This window comes from Neodiprion fabricii, chromosome 3 (assembly GCF_021155785.1).
Source record: "Neodiprion fabricii isolate iyNeoFabr1 chromosome 3, iyNeoFabr1.1, whole genome shotgun sequence".
In the NCBI taxonomy this organism is placed as follows: domain Eukaryota; kingdom Metazoa; phylum Arthropoda; class Insecta; order Hymenoptera; family Diprionidae; genus Neodiprion; species Neodiprion fabricii.
In genome coordinates this window covers 6,329,119-6,350,687 of record NC_060241.1, presented here as the reverse complement: position 1 = coordinate 6,350,687, position 21,569 = coordinate 6,329,119, and the positions used below count along the sequence as shown (strand labels likewise).

Below are 21,569 nucleotides of genomic sequence, written 5' to 3'. Positions count from 1 at the left end.
CGGAGTAGAATCTATCTGTCAGTTTCTCCGTTTTCCAGTAGCGGAATGGATTCGGTGACCATCACACGTAGTGTCATATATACTCGTAGAGCAAGAATAGCGCGCAGATGAGATACAATTTGCAGACCGAAGACGAGTCTTTTAGTCGTCGCGAAGGAAATGAGAGCGTGTAACAGATTATATGAGTGACCCTAGCCGATGAAAGTCTAAACTATAAAGTTGTTTACAGAGCTCATTATATTCGGTCAGAGTGCGCTTTTTTTCCACTTTATAGCATCCAGACTTCATTTTGGTTAGAGAAAATGCATTTTACTCTGTTTTAACAACAGAAACGTATTCCTTCACCCTTTATCTACCTGCGAAAGCTCTTTGAACTTTGAACGGAGCACGACCGCTTTATCAACGGCTAGGGATGACACGACAGCTCTTTTGACTTGTGCACGGTCAACCTGGTGTCCTCGGATCGTAATTTGCGAATCCATCCTTCCCTCGTGAATTGATGTGTCTTTGACCATTCATAATTACCGGTACGATAAATCTTAGGAGTATTTTGGAGGACGCCAAGTTGTTATCACGTTATTTCTGGAGCGCAACACTTGCTAAACAACGTTCTTCTTATTTTCAGTTAATATTTATTAGGTATTTCTGTTTTAGCATTTGTCAAAGCGCACAGCTGATGTGACGGCACGATCGCTGCAGTGCACAATTCGTTCTCAATCGGGTAACGACTGAATATACCAGGCAAACTTTTACATCAGTATAGATAATTGATCAAAATGATCTTCTTGAAGGGTCTCTAACCTGTAAAATGACCTAATGTGCACAATCTAAGCAATTTTTTTAGGGATCATTCATACAACGCAATTTCTGAGTTCCGGGTATTCGTTCGGTTTTTTTGAACGTAAAAATATCAAAACTTGAACATAGAATTTTCGGTAATATTTTGAAAATTTTCAGAACGTTGGAACCTGATGTTCCGTTTGTTCAAAATGTTGAAAGAAATGGAAAAGAATAGAAGAAAAATCCGACCCATCATGGGACGGGTGTCAAAATAATCCGGATGTAAAATGAGATTTTTGAGAAGTTTTCGAGATTTTTGAAAAAGATCAATTTTTAATATAGGTATGAATAATCATAGAAAATCAACGGCTGGAGCGAAAAGTTTGATGAAATTCAGGAGTCCGTTTTGAGGCCGTATAATCGTATCAAGAATCGTGACGCGAATCAAAATTAGTGGAGGTTTTTCATTTGTCGAGGGGATATGGAAAACCCCTTATGTAATGATTGACCGACTGCTCAATACATGCTAACAGTTGAAGTCCGTTATTTCAACGTTGCTAGATACGGCGCTATGAATATGTATACTTGATCCTTTCCCTTTTCCAAAATTTATCGTTGGCGGGTGGGGCGCTGGGAAATGTTCTTCTTTTTCAAAAAGACTTCTTTGTAGTTACTTATGTTATGGTCCGGTTGTAGATAATATAAGACACGATTATATAAAACGAGCACAATAATTTATTCGATAGACACAGAGAAATTGCTACGATTAACAAAAGGTGCGACTTATAATTATGGTCGAGGTTATCTGAACATGCGACGAAGATTATGAGTTGAAGGTTTCAGAACTACAGAATCAAATGCTCTAAATGCACCAAATACCACTGTATGCCCTGAGATAAGGTTCCTTCTATTCCCCGAGGTAAGAATAGCACTATCAAAATTCGCACCAGAGCCAAATCGTCGGTATGTAAGTTAGACGATTTGATAAAGTGTATACCGGGCTACGCGAGGTCTTCTGCAAGCGCTAGGACTGAAAGTACCTCATGGTAGAACAATCCCTTGTCCAAGGAACGTAATTATTCTTGTCCGCAACTCTGAGGTTTCAATTATGGTCGTACACCTTGAGTGGCTAAATCACGCGAATTTAATATCGACGATTTTTACTTGGTGCTTGTGATTCGAATTGAGACTGATTAGTTTATCGATATGCACTCGACCAAATGGTGTCGAATCAATGATTGCGCCTCGTTAACAAACTTTGGTTCACGGTGGAGATGATTACTTGTCATCCTTTCCTCTTCCCATAGTCTTCGTCTTGCGATTCTTTGCCAGGGAGCTAAAAGGGGATAGTTTATGTTATCTGCTATACTGATCGGACTTCGAATATGGCACCCTTGTACCTCCCTGTCGATTCATCTTATGAACTTGTACGAATCAGCATATGCGTATGGCTCGAGTCATATACCGGGACAATCTCTAGAAACTATGCAGTCAATGCGCATGCGCGAGTTTTATCAGCTGCTCGGGCAGGCTTGCCACTCCGAGTTTCAGCTGTTAAACTCTGTTTCTGGCAATTCCTTATTACGTCGGTTGAATATTTTCCGACATGGACCACGGTATTGCTGAACGATACTATTCTTCTTAGACAATTCACGCTACGTAAAAATAAACAGCAACATAACCTCAATCCGCGGTTTTATGCGCGAGAGATTTACAGCTCTCGAGTCTTGTTTCATTTCGTGTACGTTTGCCCCCTGCTCAGCAGGCGAAAAGATCGCCGCGGGGCGATTCCACCGACCAATGAGTTTGAATTATTTGGCGCATGGGCATTGACTGTATAGTTTCAAGAGATTGTCCCGGTATACGCAGCGATATACCGCGTTGTTTTCCGGGCTGAATTAACATGTTATATAATGTTACTTTCTTCCAATAAGTCAGATTCCGCTATATTGGATGTAAATTTTGCGGAGGACCCACACATATAATTATCATACCAACTTTTATAGAACAGAGTATTTAGTTATATCAAGGGCCATTGCTAGAAACGATTGCTAGAACGAGAAACGAAGTAAAGACTATAATTTGTTTGATAGCGAATTCCACTCATCAAACTGATAATAACATCAATTTCAACCGCGATGATAAACGGCCCAATGGCTGAAAGTAAATATCAGAAACTCCATATTTCAGGACAAAAAACACCCCTAAGTGTTTCAACAGGATGCGTGATCCAGAGGGCCGATACTCTCTTACAATTGTTCGGACCGTTATGCTGCTATTAAGGTTGTTACAGGTTTCTCGATAACAAAGCCCAAGTTTTATGTGCACAAACGGAGGTGCTGATATGGCATGGAGCCGACAACTAAAATTTTTCTCTCATGGCATCCCGGCCAAAGCCGTTTCAATTCGATAGATCAGGTGACCCTGAACCTATAAACGTGGATTTCCGTTATTTTGCGCGCAGTGTTCGATCATAGTGTATTTTCAAAAATGTCTACAAATCTTGACTAAGCTTATCATAGCATCCCGTCTGATTTCAGAAATCTACTTGGATGATAGTCCTGAGATACCGAGCCTACTTTTTTCAGGCGCCGTTAGCGCAGCGCGTTTCCAGGAAACCGTTTCCAAAAAAAGAGGCAATGAAAATTATATTATATTCTTATAATTGAATTGAATTTATCTAATGCAAAGAAGTCAATTTTGAGAAAACAGTCTCATCGCCTCACATTCTGAGAGCTTTGAAAATATTAACGAACTTTACCGACCGGTAACACAGCATCACGTCTGAGAACAGTTGGACATGATAAAACGAGTTGCACAGATGTAGAAAAAATTCACATCAGACAAATTGAGTGCAGCATCTGATTATACTGGACACTATATGCGGTATTAGAAATATCTGAAAACAATATTTTGGAAATATCGGCAGACATGAGAATGATTTGAAACAAAATTGAACGGGGATGCTATGATACACTTGAGTAAGATTTATTATCATCTTTGAAAATTCGCACAGATCAGACGCTGAGCGCAAAATGTCTCCAAGCAAAAGTTTTAGGGATAAAATAACAAAATATATATATATTTTCAATATCAAACAGGATATTAAAATACCGGCTACCATTTGTTTTGAAATAACGGGAATAGCCCTCCGCAAAGCTGCTATGTTTTCGACAGTAACTGCCAACTTTGTCTTGTTAACAGTCATCTAATCCATGGATTTTATACGGTTTTAGCCGGGATGCTATGAGATATGATTTTGATCGTTGGCTCACGTACTATTAGGAATAAAATGAAATGCTTCATCAAAGAATATCACGCGCAACGGATTTACTTCAACGGATACCGTTACTGATCTCACGATTAATTTAAGTGGACATGTTTGAGAATGTAAATCCACATCTAGGACTTGATTCACGAAAAAAACTTTCGCCGTCAATCATGCTTATTCGTATTGGCTGAAAACCTCACGACGTTTGCGTCGACCGTAACTACTGTGAAGGCCGTAGATGCATGAATAATATTAATTTAACAGATGACGAGCGTACAAACGATTTCTTCAGCATACATCGCCTCGTTTTTTACACATCATGCTTTGCCATTTTATTACGACACCTACTTGAAAAGTTTGATTTTCAAAGCCTGTTGAGCGTGCTCCATAGGGCGTCACATTTTCGATTCACGAAGCAATCAAAAAGCTCCATTTCACACACTGGGGTTTTCTTTAGCGTGTTTGCACTCTCGAATAATCTGATTTTATGCACCGTGTGATTGAGTGTGAGCTACTTATATCCTATTGCGTACACTGTCAGTGGCATTTTTGTTGCTTCTCAAATCAAACTTTCCATTGTGGGTGGTGGTGAAAATTGTGTGTACACATGCGGATGGGCCATATCAAATTCGTGTTGACGCAAGCTTCACACTTATTGAAAATAGCCTACTTGAGCTATGTCGATTCGAAAATTTCAGTCATTACCATTGTTCAGACCACTATTCGGACGCCTACTTTGATTGGATGTGAAAGTGTCATATGGGCGTACAATACACAGTCAATATAAGGTTGCGTCAACGAAATTACTTGCATAGCAAAACGAGTAGTGCCTCTCCTAGCTGTGTGGCATTTGCATATTCCTTATACCAATTATTCAGAATTTGATTCTAATCCCAACAGTCGTTTCGAAATGTTTCTAGTCTGGGCAGCGTGTTGCTGTGATTTCCTGACCAAACTAAATTTATGCATCGTGAATTTTCCTGTCGCCAATTATTCATCTCGCAATTCTTATTTACATTAGCATCTTGCGACAATAGATCCCCTGAAAAATTCCAGCAGCCCTGTGTACCAAAGTTCTCTACGAATTCAACAAGCCACTTTAGCATTTCTAAGTTATTGAATACAATAGCCACGTGCTGCAACGTCATTCCTGAATTATTCCGTACGCTGAGGTCGTGACCTCGTTCTCCCACAAGCCACTTTAGCATATCTAAGTTGCGACTGCAATAGCCATGTGCTGCAACGTCATCTCTGAATCGTACCGTACGTTAGCGTCGCAACCTCGGTCTTCTACAAGCTACTTCAGCATGTCTAAGTTTGCGAATGCAATAGCCATGTGCTGCAACGTCATCTCTGAATCGTACCGTACGTTAGCGTCGCAACCTCGGTCTTCTACAAGCTACTTCAGCATGTCTAAGTTTGCGAATGCAATAGCCATGCGCTGCAACATCACCCCTTAATCCTCCCGTACGTTGACGTCGCAATCTCGGTCTTCCGCAAGCCACTCTAGCATATCTAAGTTATTACATTCCGCAGCTATGTGCTGCAACGTCATCCCTGAATCACTCCCTACGTTGACGTCGCAACCTCGTTCTTCCACAAGCCACTTTAGCACATCTAAGTTATTACATCCAACAGCCACGTGCTGCAACGTCACCCCTGAATCACTCCCTACGTTGACGTCGCAACCTCGTTCTTCCACAAGCCACTTTAGCACATCTAAGTTATTACATCCAACAGCCACGTGCTGCAACGTCACCCCTGAATCACTCCGTACGTTGACGTCGCAACCTCGTTCTTCCACAAGCCACTTTAGCACATCTAAGTTATTACATCCAACAGCCACGTGCTGCAACGTCACCCCTGAATCGTCCCGTACGTTGACGTCGCAACCTCGTTCTTCCACAAGCCACTTTAGCACATCTGAGTTATTACATGCAACAGCGACCTGCTGCAACGTCATCCCTGAATTGTACCGTACGTTGACGTCGCAACCTCGTTCTTCCACAAGCCACTTTAGCACATCTAAGTTATTAAATCTAACAGCTACGTGCTGCAACGTCACCCCTGAATCGTCCCGTACGTTGACGTCGCAACCTCGTTTTTCCACAAGCCACTTTAGCACATCTAAGTTATTACATCTAACAGCCACGTGCTGCAACGTCACCCCTGAATCGTCCCGTACGTTGACGTCGCAACCTCGTTTTTCCACAAGCCACTTTAGCACATCTAAGTTATTAAATCTAACAGCCACGTGCTGCAATGTCAGCCCTGAATCGTCCCGTACGTTGACGTCGCAACCTCGTTCTTCCACAAGCCACTTTAGCACATCTAAGTTATTACAATCCGCAGCTATGTGCTGCAACGTCATCCCTGAATCACTCCGTACGTTGACGTCGCAACCTCGTTCTTCCACAAGCCACTTTAGCACATCTAAGTTATTACATGCAACAGCCACGTGCTGCAACGTCACCCCTGAATCGTCCCGCACGTTGACGTCGCAACCTCGTTCTTCCACAAGCCACTTTAGCACATCTAAGTTATTAAATCTAACAGCCACGTGCTGCATCGTCACCCCTGAATTGTACCGTACGTTGACGTCGCAACCTCGTTCTTCCACAAGCCACTTTAGCACATCTAAGTTATTACATTCCGCAGCTATGTGCTGCAACGTCATCCCTGAATCACTCCGTACGTTGACGTCGCAACCTCGTTCTTCCACAAGCCACTTTAGCACATCTAAGTTATTAAATCTAACAGCCACGTGCTGCATCGTCACCCCTGAATTGTACCGTACGTTGACGTCGCAACCTCGTTCTTCCACAAGCCACTTTAGCACATCTGAGTTATTACATGCAACAGCGACCTGCTGCAACGTCACCCCTGAATTGTACCGTACGTTGACGTCGCAACCTCGTTCTTCCACAAGCCACTTTAGCACATCTAAGTTATTAAATCTAACAGCTACGTGCTGCAACGTCACCCCTGAATCGTTCCGTACGTTGACGTCGCAACCTTGTTCTTCCACAAGCCACTTTAGCACATCTAAGTTATTACATCTAACAGCCACGTGCTGCAACGTCACCCCTGAATCGTCCCGTACGTTGACGTCGCAACCTCGTTCTTCCACAAGCCACTTTAGCACATCTGAGTTATTACATTCCGCAGCTATGTGCTGCAACGTCATCCCTGAATCACTCCGTACGTTGACGTCGCAACCTCGTTCTTCCACAAGCCACTTTAGCACATCTAAGTTATTACATTCCGCAGCTATGTGCTGCAACGTCATCCCTGAATCACTCCGTACGTTGACGTCGCAACCTCGTTCTTCCACAAGCCACTTTAGCACATCTAAGTTATTACATGCAACAGCCACGTGCTGCCACGTCACCCCTGAATCGTCCCGTACGTTGACGTCGCAACCTCGTTCTTCCACAAGCCACTTTAGCACATCTAAGTTATTAAATCTAACAGCCACGTGCTGCGACGTCACCCCTGAATCGTCCCGTACGTTGACGTCGCAACCTCGTTCTTCCACAAGCCATTTTAGCACATCTAAGTTATTACATTCCGCAGCTATGTGCTGCAACGTCATCCCTGAATCACTCCGTACGTTGACGTCGCAACCTCGTTCTTCCACAAGCCACTTTAGCACATCTAAGTTATTACATGCAACAGCCACGTGCTGCAACGTCACCCCTGAATCACTCCGTACGTTGACGTCGCAACCTCGTTCTTCCACAAGCCACTTTAGCACATCTAAGTTATTAAATCTAACAGCCACGTGCTGCGACGTCACCCCTGAATCGTCCCGTACGTTGACGTCGCAACCTCGTTCTTCCACAAGCCACTTCAGCACATCTAAGTTATTAAATCTAACAGCCACGTGCTGCATCGTCACCCCTGAATTGTACCGTACGTTGACGTCGCAACCTCGTTCTTCCACAAGCCACTTTAGCACATCTAAGTTATTACATCCAACAGCCACGTACTGCAACGTCACCCCTGAATCGTCCCGTACGTTGACGTCGCAACCTTGTTCTCCCACAAGCCACTTTAGCACATCTAAGTTATTACATCCAACAGCCACGTGCTGCAACGTCACCCCTGAATCGTCCCGTACGTTGACGTCGCAACCTCGTTCTTCCACAAGCCACTTTAGCACATCTGAGTTATTACATGCAACAGCGACCTGCTGCAACGTCACCCCTGAATTGTACCGTACGTTGACGTCGCAACCTCGTTCTTCCACAAGCCATTTTAGCACATCTAAGTTATTACATTCCGCAGCTATGTGCTGCAACGTCATCCCTGAATCACTCCGTACGTTGACGTCGCAACCTCGTTCTTCCACAAGCCACTTTAGCACATCTAAGTTATTAAATCTAACAGCCACGTGCTGCGACGTCACCCCTGAATCGTCCCGTACGTTGACGTCGCAACCTCGTTCTTCCACAAGCCACTTTAGCACATCTAAGTTATTAAATCTAACAGCCACGTGCTGCATCGTCACCCCTGAATTGTACCGTACGTTGACGTCGCAACCTTGTTCTCCCACAAGCCACTTTAGCACATCTAAGTTATTACATCCAACAGCCATGTGCTGCAACGTCACCCCTGAATCGTCCCGTACGTTGACGTCGCAACCTCGTTCTTCCACAAGCCACTTTAGCACATCTGAGTTATTACATGCAACAGCCACCAGCTGCAACGTCACCCCTGAATTATCCCGTACGTTGACGTCGCAACCTCGGTCTTTCACAAGCCACTTGAGCATATCTAAGTCATTACGATTAGCAGCTATATGCTGCAACGTCGTCCCTGAATTATTTCGTACGTTGACGTCGCAACCTCGTTCTTCCACAAGCCACTTTAGCATATCTAAGTTTTGGAATACAATATCCACGTGCTGCAACGTCATCCCCGAATTGTCCCATACATTGACGTCGCGACCTCGGTCTTCCACAACTGGATTTAACATTTCTGACTCCTGACATGTAGAAAATATACGCTGCAACGTCATCACCGAATCGTCCCATACATTGACGTCGCGACCTCGGTCTTCCACAACTTGATTTAACATTTTTGACTTCTGAAATTTAGAAAATATACGCTGCCATATCGTCCCTGAATCGTCCCGTATGTTGACTTTGCAATTTTGGTCTTGCACAAGCCAGTACAGCACATCAAAGTTATAATGTCCAGCAGCTACGTGCTGCAACGTCATCCCTGAATCATCCTGTACGTTGACCTCGCAAGCCTGGTCTTCCAAAAGCCACTTTAGCATATCTAACTTCTGAAATTTAGCAGCTATATGCTGCAATGTTTCACCCTTGTCATTTCGAGCTGTCATGTCAGCTCCTCCCTGATCTGCCAATAATTTCAGAACCATTAAATTTCCTCTAATAACAGCCAAGTGCATTGAAGTATTCCCTGCAGAATCGGTAACATTGACATCAGCCTTGTGTTCCAGCAACCATGTCAGAGCTGCTCTTTCAGCTTCAGCTAATGTGCTCTGGCATCTGTGTAGCGGCATGTTCTTAATCACTTGATTCATCAGAGTTTGGTCAAAAAATGCGAACTTTGAGTTAATGAACTTTTGTGGATCTGAGGAATTCTTTGCAAGCCAAGAAAAGACGAATTTGATGATCTCGTAATTGCCTTCCTTCGCAGCAATTTCCGAAATCCTTCCGTAGTATCTGCTGGATACGTATACCTTCCATTTTTCCGTAGAGATAGGAGCGTCGAATATTGAGTTCACTAGCGGTTCGGATAACAGATCGTTAAGGAAGGCACGAATCACCTTATGTTCTGTTTCTAGCAGAATTTCATTAAAAATGAACTCTTTTAACCGCTCAGTCGACTCTTTCGCGTTCGATTTTTTGAGGCTATTAAACAAATAACTGGCCACGAAATATTCTTGAAAAGTTCTATGAATGAAACGCACTGTCTGATTGCTTGTATTTGTCACGATGCTCATTCGATCTCTACCGCTTTTTATCTCAGTAATCGATTCATTCACTTCGTCAATTTCCTCTGCAGATAAAGTCCACGTTCCTGAATTTTCTTCTTCAAGCAACATGTACATGGCTAATCGCCGATAGTCCTTCAAACATTTTGCTTCTAATTTCTCGGCACCTTCCTGTACCGCAAGATTGTTTAAGTCATCCTTCTTCTTCTCTGTGCAGTATATTTCGAACTTTCTGTGAACAAACATACGGTACAGATCAGCCAGTTTGGAATAATCTGGCACATCCGGCTCAAAACTTTTACGATTAACCACTGAATCCGTATTGACATTGTCGGGAGCAAATATTTCTCCAATAAGCTGAGTTTGCAGTGCAATACCAGCGAATTCATTTAGCCGATCAGAGATTGCATTTCCAATTTTCTCCAACACCCTTTCAGCACGTGTTCTCAGCAGTGTTTCGTCAACTTGATTGCATACGTTCCTCCAATACCTGACTAAGAAATCGATTTGATCTGTTCGAGAAAACGGTTCCATTGCGTAAGAAAATGTCTGAAGCGTACTTTCTAATGCACCCTGCATGTGGGGTCTTGTGGTAACGACCAATTTCACTTCTGAATATTCTTTTAATGCTTTCAACATTTTTATTACTGTTTCCGTGTACCGGGGACTTATTTCATCAAAACCGTCGAAAAGTAAAGCCACGCTACCTGGTACCTTGATCAGATATTTCAGAATCACTCTTTCCATTTCAGTCTTGAGTTCCAAAAAACCGTTGACGAGAAACTTGGTCACGCTCTCCTCGTCACCCGCTTTCACATTGGGTTTTCTGGTTTCTTTCGCCAACGCATCTGCATAATCGTTCAAATTAATACGGATCACCCACATTTCGGGGTTTTTCTCTTCCATTTTCTTCGTAAAGTGAGTTAGAATTGTTGTTTTTCCCATGCCCGCGACATCAGAAACAATTACGGGCTCCACATTCTGAGCATTTAGTTCATCAACCTTCATATTGCTGGCTGCGCTTTTACATACCTCGCACCGGTAGTTACAATCAAAATTTGTTCCCAAGTCTCTGTACTCCAGCAAAGTATCGATACTACCATTCGATCGTATCCATAGTAATCCTCCCTTTCCCCACATAAGCCAGTGAACGTTTTGGCTTGGATTTGCGTTACATAGCTCTGCGAATCGCGTCTCCTCTTCACCACTGTTCAATTCAACGAATCTACGTTGCTGTTTCAAGGAATGAATTCGCTGAGAAGATCCCATTTTTCCATGCGTCCTTCGGTTCTGTGAGAAATTGAGGTCCACGTGCCCGACGGCGTAGATCTCGGAAGTCAGTTCAGAGTCAAAGACGTCGGCCTTGATGATAACTCGCCGATGAAATGTACGATTCATGAAATAATTTTTCATAGAACCCAAACCTTGCGGGGCAGAGCCTATTTTTATATTATTCCTGCCACGGATCAGCTTCTCCAACGTTGTGGAGTCAATGGCGTCTCTGAAGTTTTTAAAACCGTTCGGATCTACATTTTCCGATTGTTGAATTCGCAATAATTCTGTGAAACTCATGTTTTCTTTTCGATCTTGCAAATTAACGAGCTGTTTGTCCAATAGTTTCCTCTGTGAATCGTCTGTAAGATGATTCAAGCCTAAATTACAGTAAATCTGATAACAGTTTTCGAAACGTAACTCCGTCCTTGTAACAAAAATCAGCCTTTTCATTTCATATCCTTTATCCGTCATAATTTCGTTCAAATCTTTGTACAGTATACCCAAGTCCCGAAGCTCCTGATCATTGCACCCTTCAGAAACGACAACCAGCAAATGATGCCGGTCCTTCATTCGAAATACATCTATTACACGTTTTCTGATACTGGGCAACAACAGCTCGTTCAGCCGCATAATTATACTTTTATGTTCTTCTTGAAACTCGGGTGAATTCTTGATCTCTCGGTGAACTTGAATGGCTGCTATCAGTGTTCCCTCGGTTGCGACTAAATTACAAGCGGCATTTTTCTTTCCTGTATCTTTTGTCGAATTGTTTAAATAATTCAAAAACTCCTGATTTGCTTTTTTGAAATACATGCCGTAATTTTCAAGCTGCTCCGGGTATGCCAAATTGAATCCCGACAATATCAGCGTTTCAATTTTATTCACAGTTTCATCGAGAAATTCACGGACGTCATCCGCTGATTTATATGAACCTATTTTGTGAAAAAACCAATTTCGCATCTCTTTTTCAAAAGACATGGTAACTAATCCAGCACACAGTTCATTTAACATGCGATCTTGACCCATCTCTTGTTCTAATATTTTGCCCAGTTCAATTTCGTTCGGCTGTTTAACCGCTACCGTCAACTTCTCGAGGAAACATGGGATTTCTTTGTCATTGACGTGACTGTCGGGAAACTTGTTCTTCAAACACAGCTGTTCGTCCTTGACCTTCTTCAAATTTTCGATTTCAAAAAGATATTTATCGAGAACGTCAAATCTATTCCCCAGTTCGTTCTTCAGAGTTTTTCTGAGTCCTAATATGTCCCCAGGCAGCTTGCCGTTATCGTTCAAAAACTCTGACTTGAATCGAATCTTGTCGGTAGTTTCTTCATTCAATACATATCTCAACAGAGTGTCGATGTTAGTCACGATATTAGGCGCATAGGCTTTTTTTTTGTCTGTCCCAGAGACTTTTTCTTTGTCTTTCCCAGAGACTTTTTCTGGCGACGTTTCTATTTTGACTAGTTTGTTAACGTTGGCACAATCCAATAAATTTTTGAATTCCACGGGTAACTCTTCCAGACACTCGAGTACGCAGTCCGAGACGAAACTCTCCAAGAATTCAAGAGACTTATCCTTTATATCATTCCAAATATTTTCTTGGTTTACGTCATTTTCCGGGGGTTCCTTTTGTTGTAAATACTGACCATAAAATTCGTCGCGGAAATTTTTCGCCCCATCGGACAATTGTTCCCCTTTAATAAAAGCGTCGGAAAATTTCATTTCCTTCACATTAAGAACTTCCCTTGTCAGAATGTGACGATATTTTTTCAGAATTTTGTTGTCAAACGTCAACTTTTCCCCATTCAGAACTTTCGCAGCCAACGTCTGAGCCAGATAGTAAGCTTCCGATGCTAGCTTTTTATATATCATAGATGGTCCTTCACTGTCGAACTTGTATCGTCTGTTTCCGTAGTTTGTGTTTTCGAAATCCAGAAAATCGTCACGTTGTTCATCCGGTATCAGCTTAATCCCTTGAGATTTGAGTTTCTCCACATCTAGATCTACGGTAGTATAAATTATGAAATCTATCAAATCGCCCTGACTAAAAACGGGATGTCTTTTTATCTGACAGTAGGAATCGAAGTATGTGCTCAAGTTGAAGACTTTATCCTCGAAAAGGGCCTCAGCTTTGGTCAGCGTCGAATTAGACTGTTTATGTTTGGCCTGAAGAAATCGGTAAGACTTCTTACTATCGGTGTCGTCGTCGCATTTAAGCTCAAGCACGAGATCATCAAAGTTTCCCGCCGCCTTCATTTCGGTCGCCAAACGAAACTTTAGATCTTTCCGTAATCCGCGGGTCATGAAGAGCATTAGCACCTTCAGCTGGTAAATAAAGCCCATCAGACTCCCCTGCCCGCCCCGTTTGTCATACTCATCATCTCCGACGTTTGGCACTTCGCGGTTCGCGTTGTTGGGTTTCATACCGGAAATTTGATTTCTTCCGTCAGTTATAAATTTTTCATCAGTGGTTGTCAAGACTTGAGTTCACATCAATCGTCAATAATTATCCTGAAAAAAATTATCCATAAATCGGCGAAGGAGCCTAGGTTGAAATTAGTGAAATATTTATTTCGGATGAAGATCACAGGCTGGACCGTAAATATTATATTATATACATAAATCACGGTTGCATTTTCTTGCAATGAATCAAGATTTTGATATATTGCAGAGAAACAATCAGGTATGACAGTGAACACGTAGGACTCTGAATACAGTTGATTCATTGAAAGTGAATATATTTAACAAATGTTACCTTCTAACAGCTCTTGTTCCTCTGTCACGGGTATCTCCCTCACAATGAGCGTTCCTGCCAGTTGTCAATTGTGACGATTTCCAATCAGGACAAAAACGGGGGTCGAGTCTAACGGAAAAATTGACCAAATATTAGGTTTTTCTTCAACATCTGGCATTATTGTAACAGACTTATGAAAAATATATCTTGCGTACGATTCATGAAAATAGTTCTAGAAGAAAAACGGTGGCGCGTCCTTATCTCGGATGCACTGAAATTCATTGGACACCAAAATGCAGGGCAAACTAACCGAACGAACTTGGTCAACACGTTCAGTGAACTGCAATATTTTCTTTCTCTAAATGCAAAAGAAAAACAAATTTCGAGGGTGTGCGATTCGTCGCAATTGCATGGTATAATAATGTAAATTTTTTCTCAGATAGTAACACTCATCACCACTGAAACCTCGCAATTGCAGATTTGTTTCAGCATTATTACTTTTACAATAAAATATCCACTGAGAACGTGTCCGAAACACACGTATTTTAACCGGGGAAATCCACCCTGTTGTCGGCACTGGGTAGAGTTTGATTTAAAACTTTGAAACATTAGGCCATTGTTTTTTAATTCTGTGAAATTTATTTGTGAGGTATGCTTGAAAAATTCTTCAATACCCTCATGTTGACATATTTCACTTGACATGTCATTTCAGGTACCTGAAACTGAACTAAATTCTATTACTCAATCATAAAGTTCACTTTTTTCACCTGAAAAGCGGAATGAAAGTGACTCATTATTCCCCCTGTACTTCTTTCACTCATCCATGAGATAAAAAATAGCAGTTTTGTCCCGCGCTCTCAGGAAATATGATCATGACGCAAATCCACGTTAGTGGGAAACATGAGGTCACATTACCCGCTATTTAGTTTGACAGTTTTTCTGGGTTTCTCTCTCTCCTATCCAATTCAAACCCTTCCTCTATCTTTGTATTGTTATAAGCTTTTAATAATATTAGATTAGGTTTCAGACTGATAGATCGTACCCACACATAAAAGGAAAACACTTTGAAGTAAATAATGTGGCCAGAGCTGAGTCCGGAACAAAATCCTATACGTAACATATAATAAAAGTCGATTATTTCCAGGGGTTGCGTTGACAAAGCTTTCACATGTTAACAAATAAATAAGATTGCCGCGTAAACGCATATTATTGTATAAACGGTCCTGTTTTAGACTTTGAACTGCAAACGCGTATTTCCAATAAAAGCATCTTTCTTGCCTGTTTTATTTATACCTCTTTGATCACTTTTTTACGCTCAACGAACCCCATCATTTTGTCTAATCACTCCCGAGAGAGTAGCTATAAGTACGTATATAGTCTCACAAGCTACACATCGACGCTCTGAGTAGAAAAGTGTCTGGCTCCACATTTCTCGAAAACCGTTGATTTAGGGTTTTCTGCTGATGAATATCATGCTTCATATGCCCTGAACTTGGTAAGCGCGTAATTTAAATTTTTGAGTTCGAAAACTTGCCGCATGTAAACTGTCTATCCGTAGCGCTGAAATCTTCACAGTAAGAAAACTGTCCGACTCCACTAAAATGTGCCAAGCTTCGATTGTTGAAGTTCTCGTGGTCTATTTATTAACCTTTTGTTTTGTTAACCATAATATGAGAGAAAAATTAACGAACAACGAAATTTTCATTACAATTGGAGGTATTTAATAACATATTACTAGTCAATCCTTTATGAAATTAAAAGTATCATTTGTCCTAAGTTAGAGGTCACGTTTATCCTTATTGTTTATAAACAGTTGGAATTGACGACAAGAAAAAAAAAAGAAAAAAAAATGAGAGGATTACAGTTCAATGACGAAATTAATGAAGGACGAGTGGCTCATTTGATTTATGATCAACAAAAAAATATGACTGAGACATCAAGAAGTGATCTTCAGAGATTTTAAATCATTTCATGAAATAAAGTTTTTTTCCTCAGTACTTCCAGGAAATAGAACAGGTGATCCAGTTATTACTAACATAAGAAGAATAAAATATTCACCCGATGGTAACATTCGCTATAAATAAAAATTTGTGGCTGAATGGGCTTTAATCCTTCGAAAAAAAAGAATAAAAACATGTTTGACCTTTGATCAATTACAGGGACTCTATCCCGCCAGACTTGAAAGAAAAAAAAATCATAATGATTTACAAGAATTAAAGAAAACATAACCGATTGACTATCGTCAATTTTGTGATAATCTTCCTGGGGAAAAATAAAAAAGGTTATTGCTTTCTAATTTATATTGATTCTCAATTCGATTATACATTATAAAATATGAGCTTGTTATAAAATATCAATTTTAACTCGGAGTTAAGACTAATTCGACCAAATAGTACAATATATATATATATATATATATATATTAGGGCGCTTTTTTTTTGGACTGTTTTTTTTTTCAGTCCCATCGTGAAATTTTGTTGGAAATACACCAAAAAAAATTCCCTGAAAGATTGAGCCCTTAATATTAATATTAAGTGCTCGCCCAAGGCATGTAAAGATTTCCCGCTTAAAATACGCGTAAACTTTAATTTTTTTCTTCAAAACATCTACAGTTCAGAGGCATTCTATGGTGTAGTCTAGGACGTCAGTAGGTTTTCTTCGGAATGAAATGCTCTACAAAAGTGCTCATCGCGGTGAAGTCGTAACTCACACCGGCGAAGTCGTACGGGCCACCCAAACCCAATTTTTTCATGAAATTCTTGTCTTTTTGCCCGTATCTCGTAAATAACAAGAGCTACAAAAAAAATATTCAACAAATTTGTCGGAAATTTAATTGCCTACAAAAAAGTTCCAGAAAACCAAATTGCTAACATCGATATTTATTGAGATATTGGGCTTTTAAGGTGAGGAAGTATGGAATTTTCATGAATTATTGAGTTCAATTGTCGAATTATTGATTGTCGAATATTTTTTTGTTTTGTAGCTCTTGTAATTGTAATTGTAATGACAAGAGCCACAAAACAAAAAAATATTCGACAATTATTGTAAAGAAATTATTGAGTTCAATTGTCGAATTATTGATTGTCGAATATTTTTTTATTTTGTAGCTCTTGTAATTGTAATTGTAATGACAAGAGCCACAAAACAAAAAAATATTCGACAATCAATAATTCGACAATTGAACTCAATAATTCATGAAAATTCCATACTTCCTCACCTTAAAAGCCCAATATCTCAATAAATATCGATGTTAGCAATTTGGTTTTCTGGAACTTTTTTGTAGGAAATTAAATTTCCGACAAATTTGTTGAATATTTTTTTCGTAGCTCTTGTTATTTACGAGATACGGGCAAAAAGACAAGAATTTCATGAAAAAATTGGGTTTGGGTGGCCCGTACGACTTCGCCGGTGTGAGTTACGACTTCACCGCAATGAGCACTTTTGTAGAGCATTTCATTCCGAAGAAAACCTACTGACGTCCTAGACTACACCATAGAATGCCTCTGAACTGTAGATGTTTTAAAGAAAAAAATTAAAGTTTACGTGTATTTTAAGCGGAAAATCTTTACATGCCTTGGGCGAGCACTTAATATTAATATTAAGGGCTCAATCTTTCAGGGAATTTTTTTTGTTGTATTTCCAACAAAATTTCACGATGGAACCGAAAAAAAAAAAAAAAATAGTCCAAAAAAAAAAGCACCCTAATATATATATAAGCACCCTAATAATATATATATATATATATACTCGTATATATATATTAGGGTGGGCCAAAAAAATCGACTATTTTTTTTTTCACTTTATACTCCGAAAACTTGGTTGGTAGAGACCTGAAAAACATTCTTTCCAAGTAGAAGCTCTTCATTTTAATAAGAAGGTCCTCCGGCTCGCAGTTTTCTATCTTTTTCTTATGGAGAGGAAGAAGAATACATATCTTGGTATCTACTATATATAAAAAAAAATTCGTCTCATATTTTCATAGAAAATTGAATTCTCTACAAAAAAGGTCTCCTACAATTTTTTTGTATACTTCACTGTTCAGAAGTTATTGCAGGTTAAAGTTTGATCATTTTAAGGTAGATGTCTTTTTTTCTTGTGAATTCTATAACTCTTCAACGGAAAGTCATTATGATACGCGCGACTCATTGTTGTGTCAGAAATTTACAGCTCTACAATCTCTTATTTCTTATGTCAGTCTCTTATAATTAGTCGATTAAATTAACCGTTCAGAAGATATTCACCGTCAAACTTCAATGCACACTATTTTTAACAGTCTTTTGTTAATAATTCAAACAATTTCAATTCATTTCATGAGTTTCGGGGAAATTTGTACAAAATTCAGTTTCTATGAACATGAAAATGTTTTAATCTTTCATTCTCGTTCTTTTTTTTTGTCCCAACCATGTTTGGGTACATCGAAACAAATAATTATTGCGTAAGTTTGACGGTGAATATCTTCTGAACGGTTAATCTAATCGACTAATAATAAGAGACCATTATTGTAAAGAACAGGGTCTACTTCCTCTTAAGCCACAGAAAAAGTAAAAAAAAAAATGTAACAATCTACCCCAGGGCCGCAACTTCTTGCCCAAGACCGGGGTAAGATTTGACAGTCTGTTAAAGTTTTAAAAAAATGCATACCTCAAGAACGATTCGCGATATCCAATTAGTTCTGTTGCAGGATTAATATTTGATAGTAAACCTAACGCCGCATCAATTAGGGACGAATTCGTATTTCTACATTGTGCGAAATTTCATTTCTTGTAAAAAAAGTTGCTCCAAGCCTCGGTCTCCCCTAAAACAAAAGAAAGATAAGTAAACCCCTTTCTTAGAGTAAATGAACAATAGAAATTGTAATAAACTTTAAAGAAAGCAAACAAACTGATAGTACTTCTAGATATTGCGTTCTGCATCAAATTTTGTTTGTAGTCTGATCCTGGTATTTTTGAAAATAAGTTTGTCTTTCCGTTTCACGGAATATTTCTTATAATAGAGTAATAACCCGTTTCAACTTGAATTCGTTTGTTAGATTTTTGTTTCTTTTCTTTTGAAGTCAATAACGTGGCCAGAGTTGAGTCGAAAATGAACTCCTACGTATATAACTCCGGAATAAAATTCGATTATTCCTTGGGATAATTTGTGCCCGCGAGAATACATTTACCTTTCATTCCCCTTTTGAATAATATACTATGTTATGTAAAACCTGGATAGGCTAGCCAGAATGGAATCTCAAGAAACTGGAGCGTATTTTACTCTCAATTAATGCGAGACGATGAATACGCATAAAGCTCTTCAATCGTCGCTGTGAAATTACAAACAGCCCGCTTAATATGCGCCTGAGAAACAGAATTACCAGAAATACATACCACGTGAAATTCCCCTGCCTCTGTCGTACGCTTGGAAATGAACGCCACTCGGTTCAGCGAGTCCAGTAAACTGTCAATCTGTTTGATCGGCGATCCGTTGTCACGTGCGTTCTCAAAAAAAAGAAAGAAGAATCCCATAGATTTTTGCAAATTCAATCAAACTCAATCAAGTATCTTGCTCAGCATGAAAACGAGAAGTTGTAGCCGTCACGAGAACAAGTCCGACAATGAGAGCGAATAAAGGAGAAGGCTACGTTCGTACGAATACATTATTGCGATAAGTACACCCCCCCTCTCTTTCCTGCGGCAGGACTCGCCCAGATTTCATCCGGTAATGAAACGGAAGTCTTTGCGAGGCGCCGCGTTTTTTCCAATGACGCAAACTCGTGGGTTTTCACCACAAACGCGAGAAAGAAATATAACAAAGAGAACGGTAACAGATCATCGTGAAGTACAATGTAGAGAATTTACATTATTCAACTTCATAGATTTGCGGAATAATTTGATGTTCCGGCATTTTACGCACTAGGAAATTACACTGACATGAATATCGTTTTAATTATAACTTGCGCGTATGATTAGAATCACGCGATAATATTTTAAACACTAACATATGTTAATAATTGTCCCCCGCGATCTCAGTAATGGTAATGAATTCTCTCAAAGACATACAATGTACAAGACCATGTATCTCCCTCTCAAATAAGACCGACTAATACCGCCGTCTTCTCGTTTTTCGAAAATAACAATAATTATCAGGTATTTATGCGATAACGAGTATTTGGGAACCTGACTTCAACTACTCAAATATAAAACTTCGTTAATTCCTTCCAGTATTCAAATTGAAATCATCATTCCATACAAGATCCTTGAATTCGAATCATTATATACGCGAACTGCAGTTTTATTTCTGTTCACGCGACAACGTCACCTTCCTGTTCAACGGGAAGCGTTTATTATCGCAGTAAAAGATAACATAATCACGGTTTCAAGTGCACGATGGCCTGACTTTTGTTTCTGCGATTCGTTCTTTTCTAAAATTTCAATAAGAAAAAAATGTTATAAATGGAAAATTCCGTGTGACGCCGGTACAATTGTGAATCAATGCGAATCTCCGATACTGAGGCAGTTCTCGGTAATGAAATCGTAGATTGATTCTTATGTTGGCGAGTAAATGTACTACGCTTGATTCAAACGCATTTGGTGTAAACTAATATTGTACGTAAGCGCGTAAATAACAATAATATCACATACCGTACAAAATCATTTTTGGTTTTTCTTTCGTCCCGTATTATATGTCAACAGTTTTTAAAACTTTGAATCTGATCCCCTGAAACATTTTAGCAGCCCTGTGCATCACGGTTCTCTTCGAATTTCGCAAGCCACTCTAGAATATCTGAGTTATTGTATGGACCAGCCACGTCCTGCAACGTTATCCCTGATTCATCCCGTACGTTGACGTCGCGACCTCGGTCCTCCACAAGCCACTTGAAAAAAAAAAAAAGTAACATCATGATTTACAAGAATTGAAGGAAACATTACCGATTGACTATCATTAATTTTGTGATAAACTTCCTCGCGAAAAATAATGAAGTTAATTGCTTTTTAATTTATATCAATTTATAATTTGATTATTTATTTTAAAATGTGAGCTTGTTATAAAATAATAATTTTAACTCGAAGTCAAGACTAATTCGACCAAATAGTACAATATATCTATATACTTTGCCAAATTTTCATGTGATACTAAATATTTATAATTTCGTTGAATATAAGTTTCGTCGATTATTGAAGAAGTATTATAATTCAATCATAATCATTGTTACCGATATCTGATGTGGTAAAAAATTTCAATTTCATAAATGTATGACATTTCAACTGATTTAATTGTTTATTCTAACTGTTATCTACCTTCTGAATTTTAGAACGAATATTGTACAACTCCTCATATATTTTTAGAATTTCAAAACGATAATGGTCGAACCCCAAAAAGTGCTACTAAATGACACAATTGTAATACGCCGATATATTTTTACGCATGTACTGAACACCAAACGCATTGTTAACAATACTACATATTTTTTTCATTCAATCTTACCATTTTTCTATTTGCAAAATGTTTCTTGGCTCTCCTGAAAAATTTCCGAAGATGGAGTGGGACAATTTGCT

The 21,569-nt window shown here is 39.6% G+C and overlaps 1 protein-coding gene across 1 annotated transcript in view; it reads right to left on the bottom strand.

The window, feature by feature from the left end:
- The window catches only part of LOC124177145, a 42,785-nt gene that overhangs the window by 7,727 nt on the left and 13,489 nt on the right, over positions 1–21,569 (bottom strand). The window contains exons 2-9 of the mRNA XM_046559192.1: positions 19,401–19,511; positions 14,056–14,163; positions 9,107–13,811; positions 8,597–9,004; positions 7,851–8,392; positions 7,067–7,646; positions 6,659–6,760; positions 5,500–6,556 (exon numbers count right to left, since the gene is read on the bottom strand). Of these exons, the coding sequence (XP_046415148.1) occupies positions 5,508–6,556; positions 6,659–6,760; positions 7,067–7,646; positions 7,851–8,392; positions 8,597–9,004; positions 9,107–13,724 (7,299 nt within the window). The 5' untranslated portion in view covers positions 13,725–13,811; positions 14,056–14,163; positions 19,401–19,511 and the 3' untranslated portion in view covers positions 5,500–5,507. The remainder of the gene's footprint in view (positions 1–5,499; positions 6,557–6,658; positions 6,761–7,066; positions 7,647–7,850; positions 8,393–8,596; positions 9,005–9,106; positions 13,812–14,055; positions 14,164–19,400; positions 19,512–21,569) is intronic.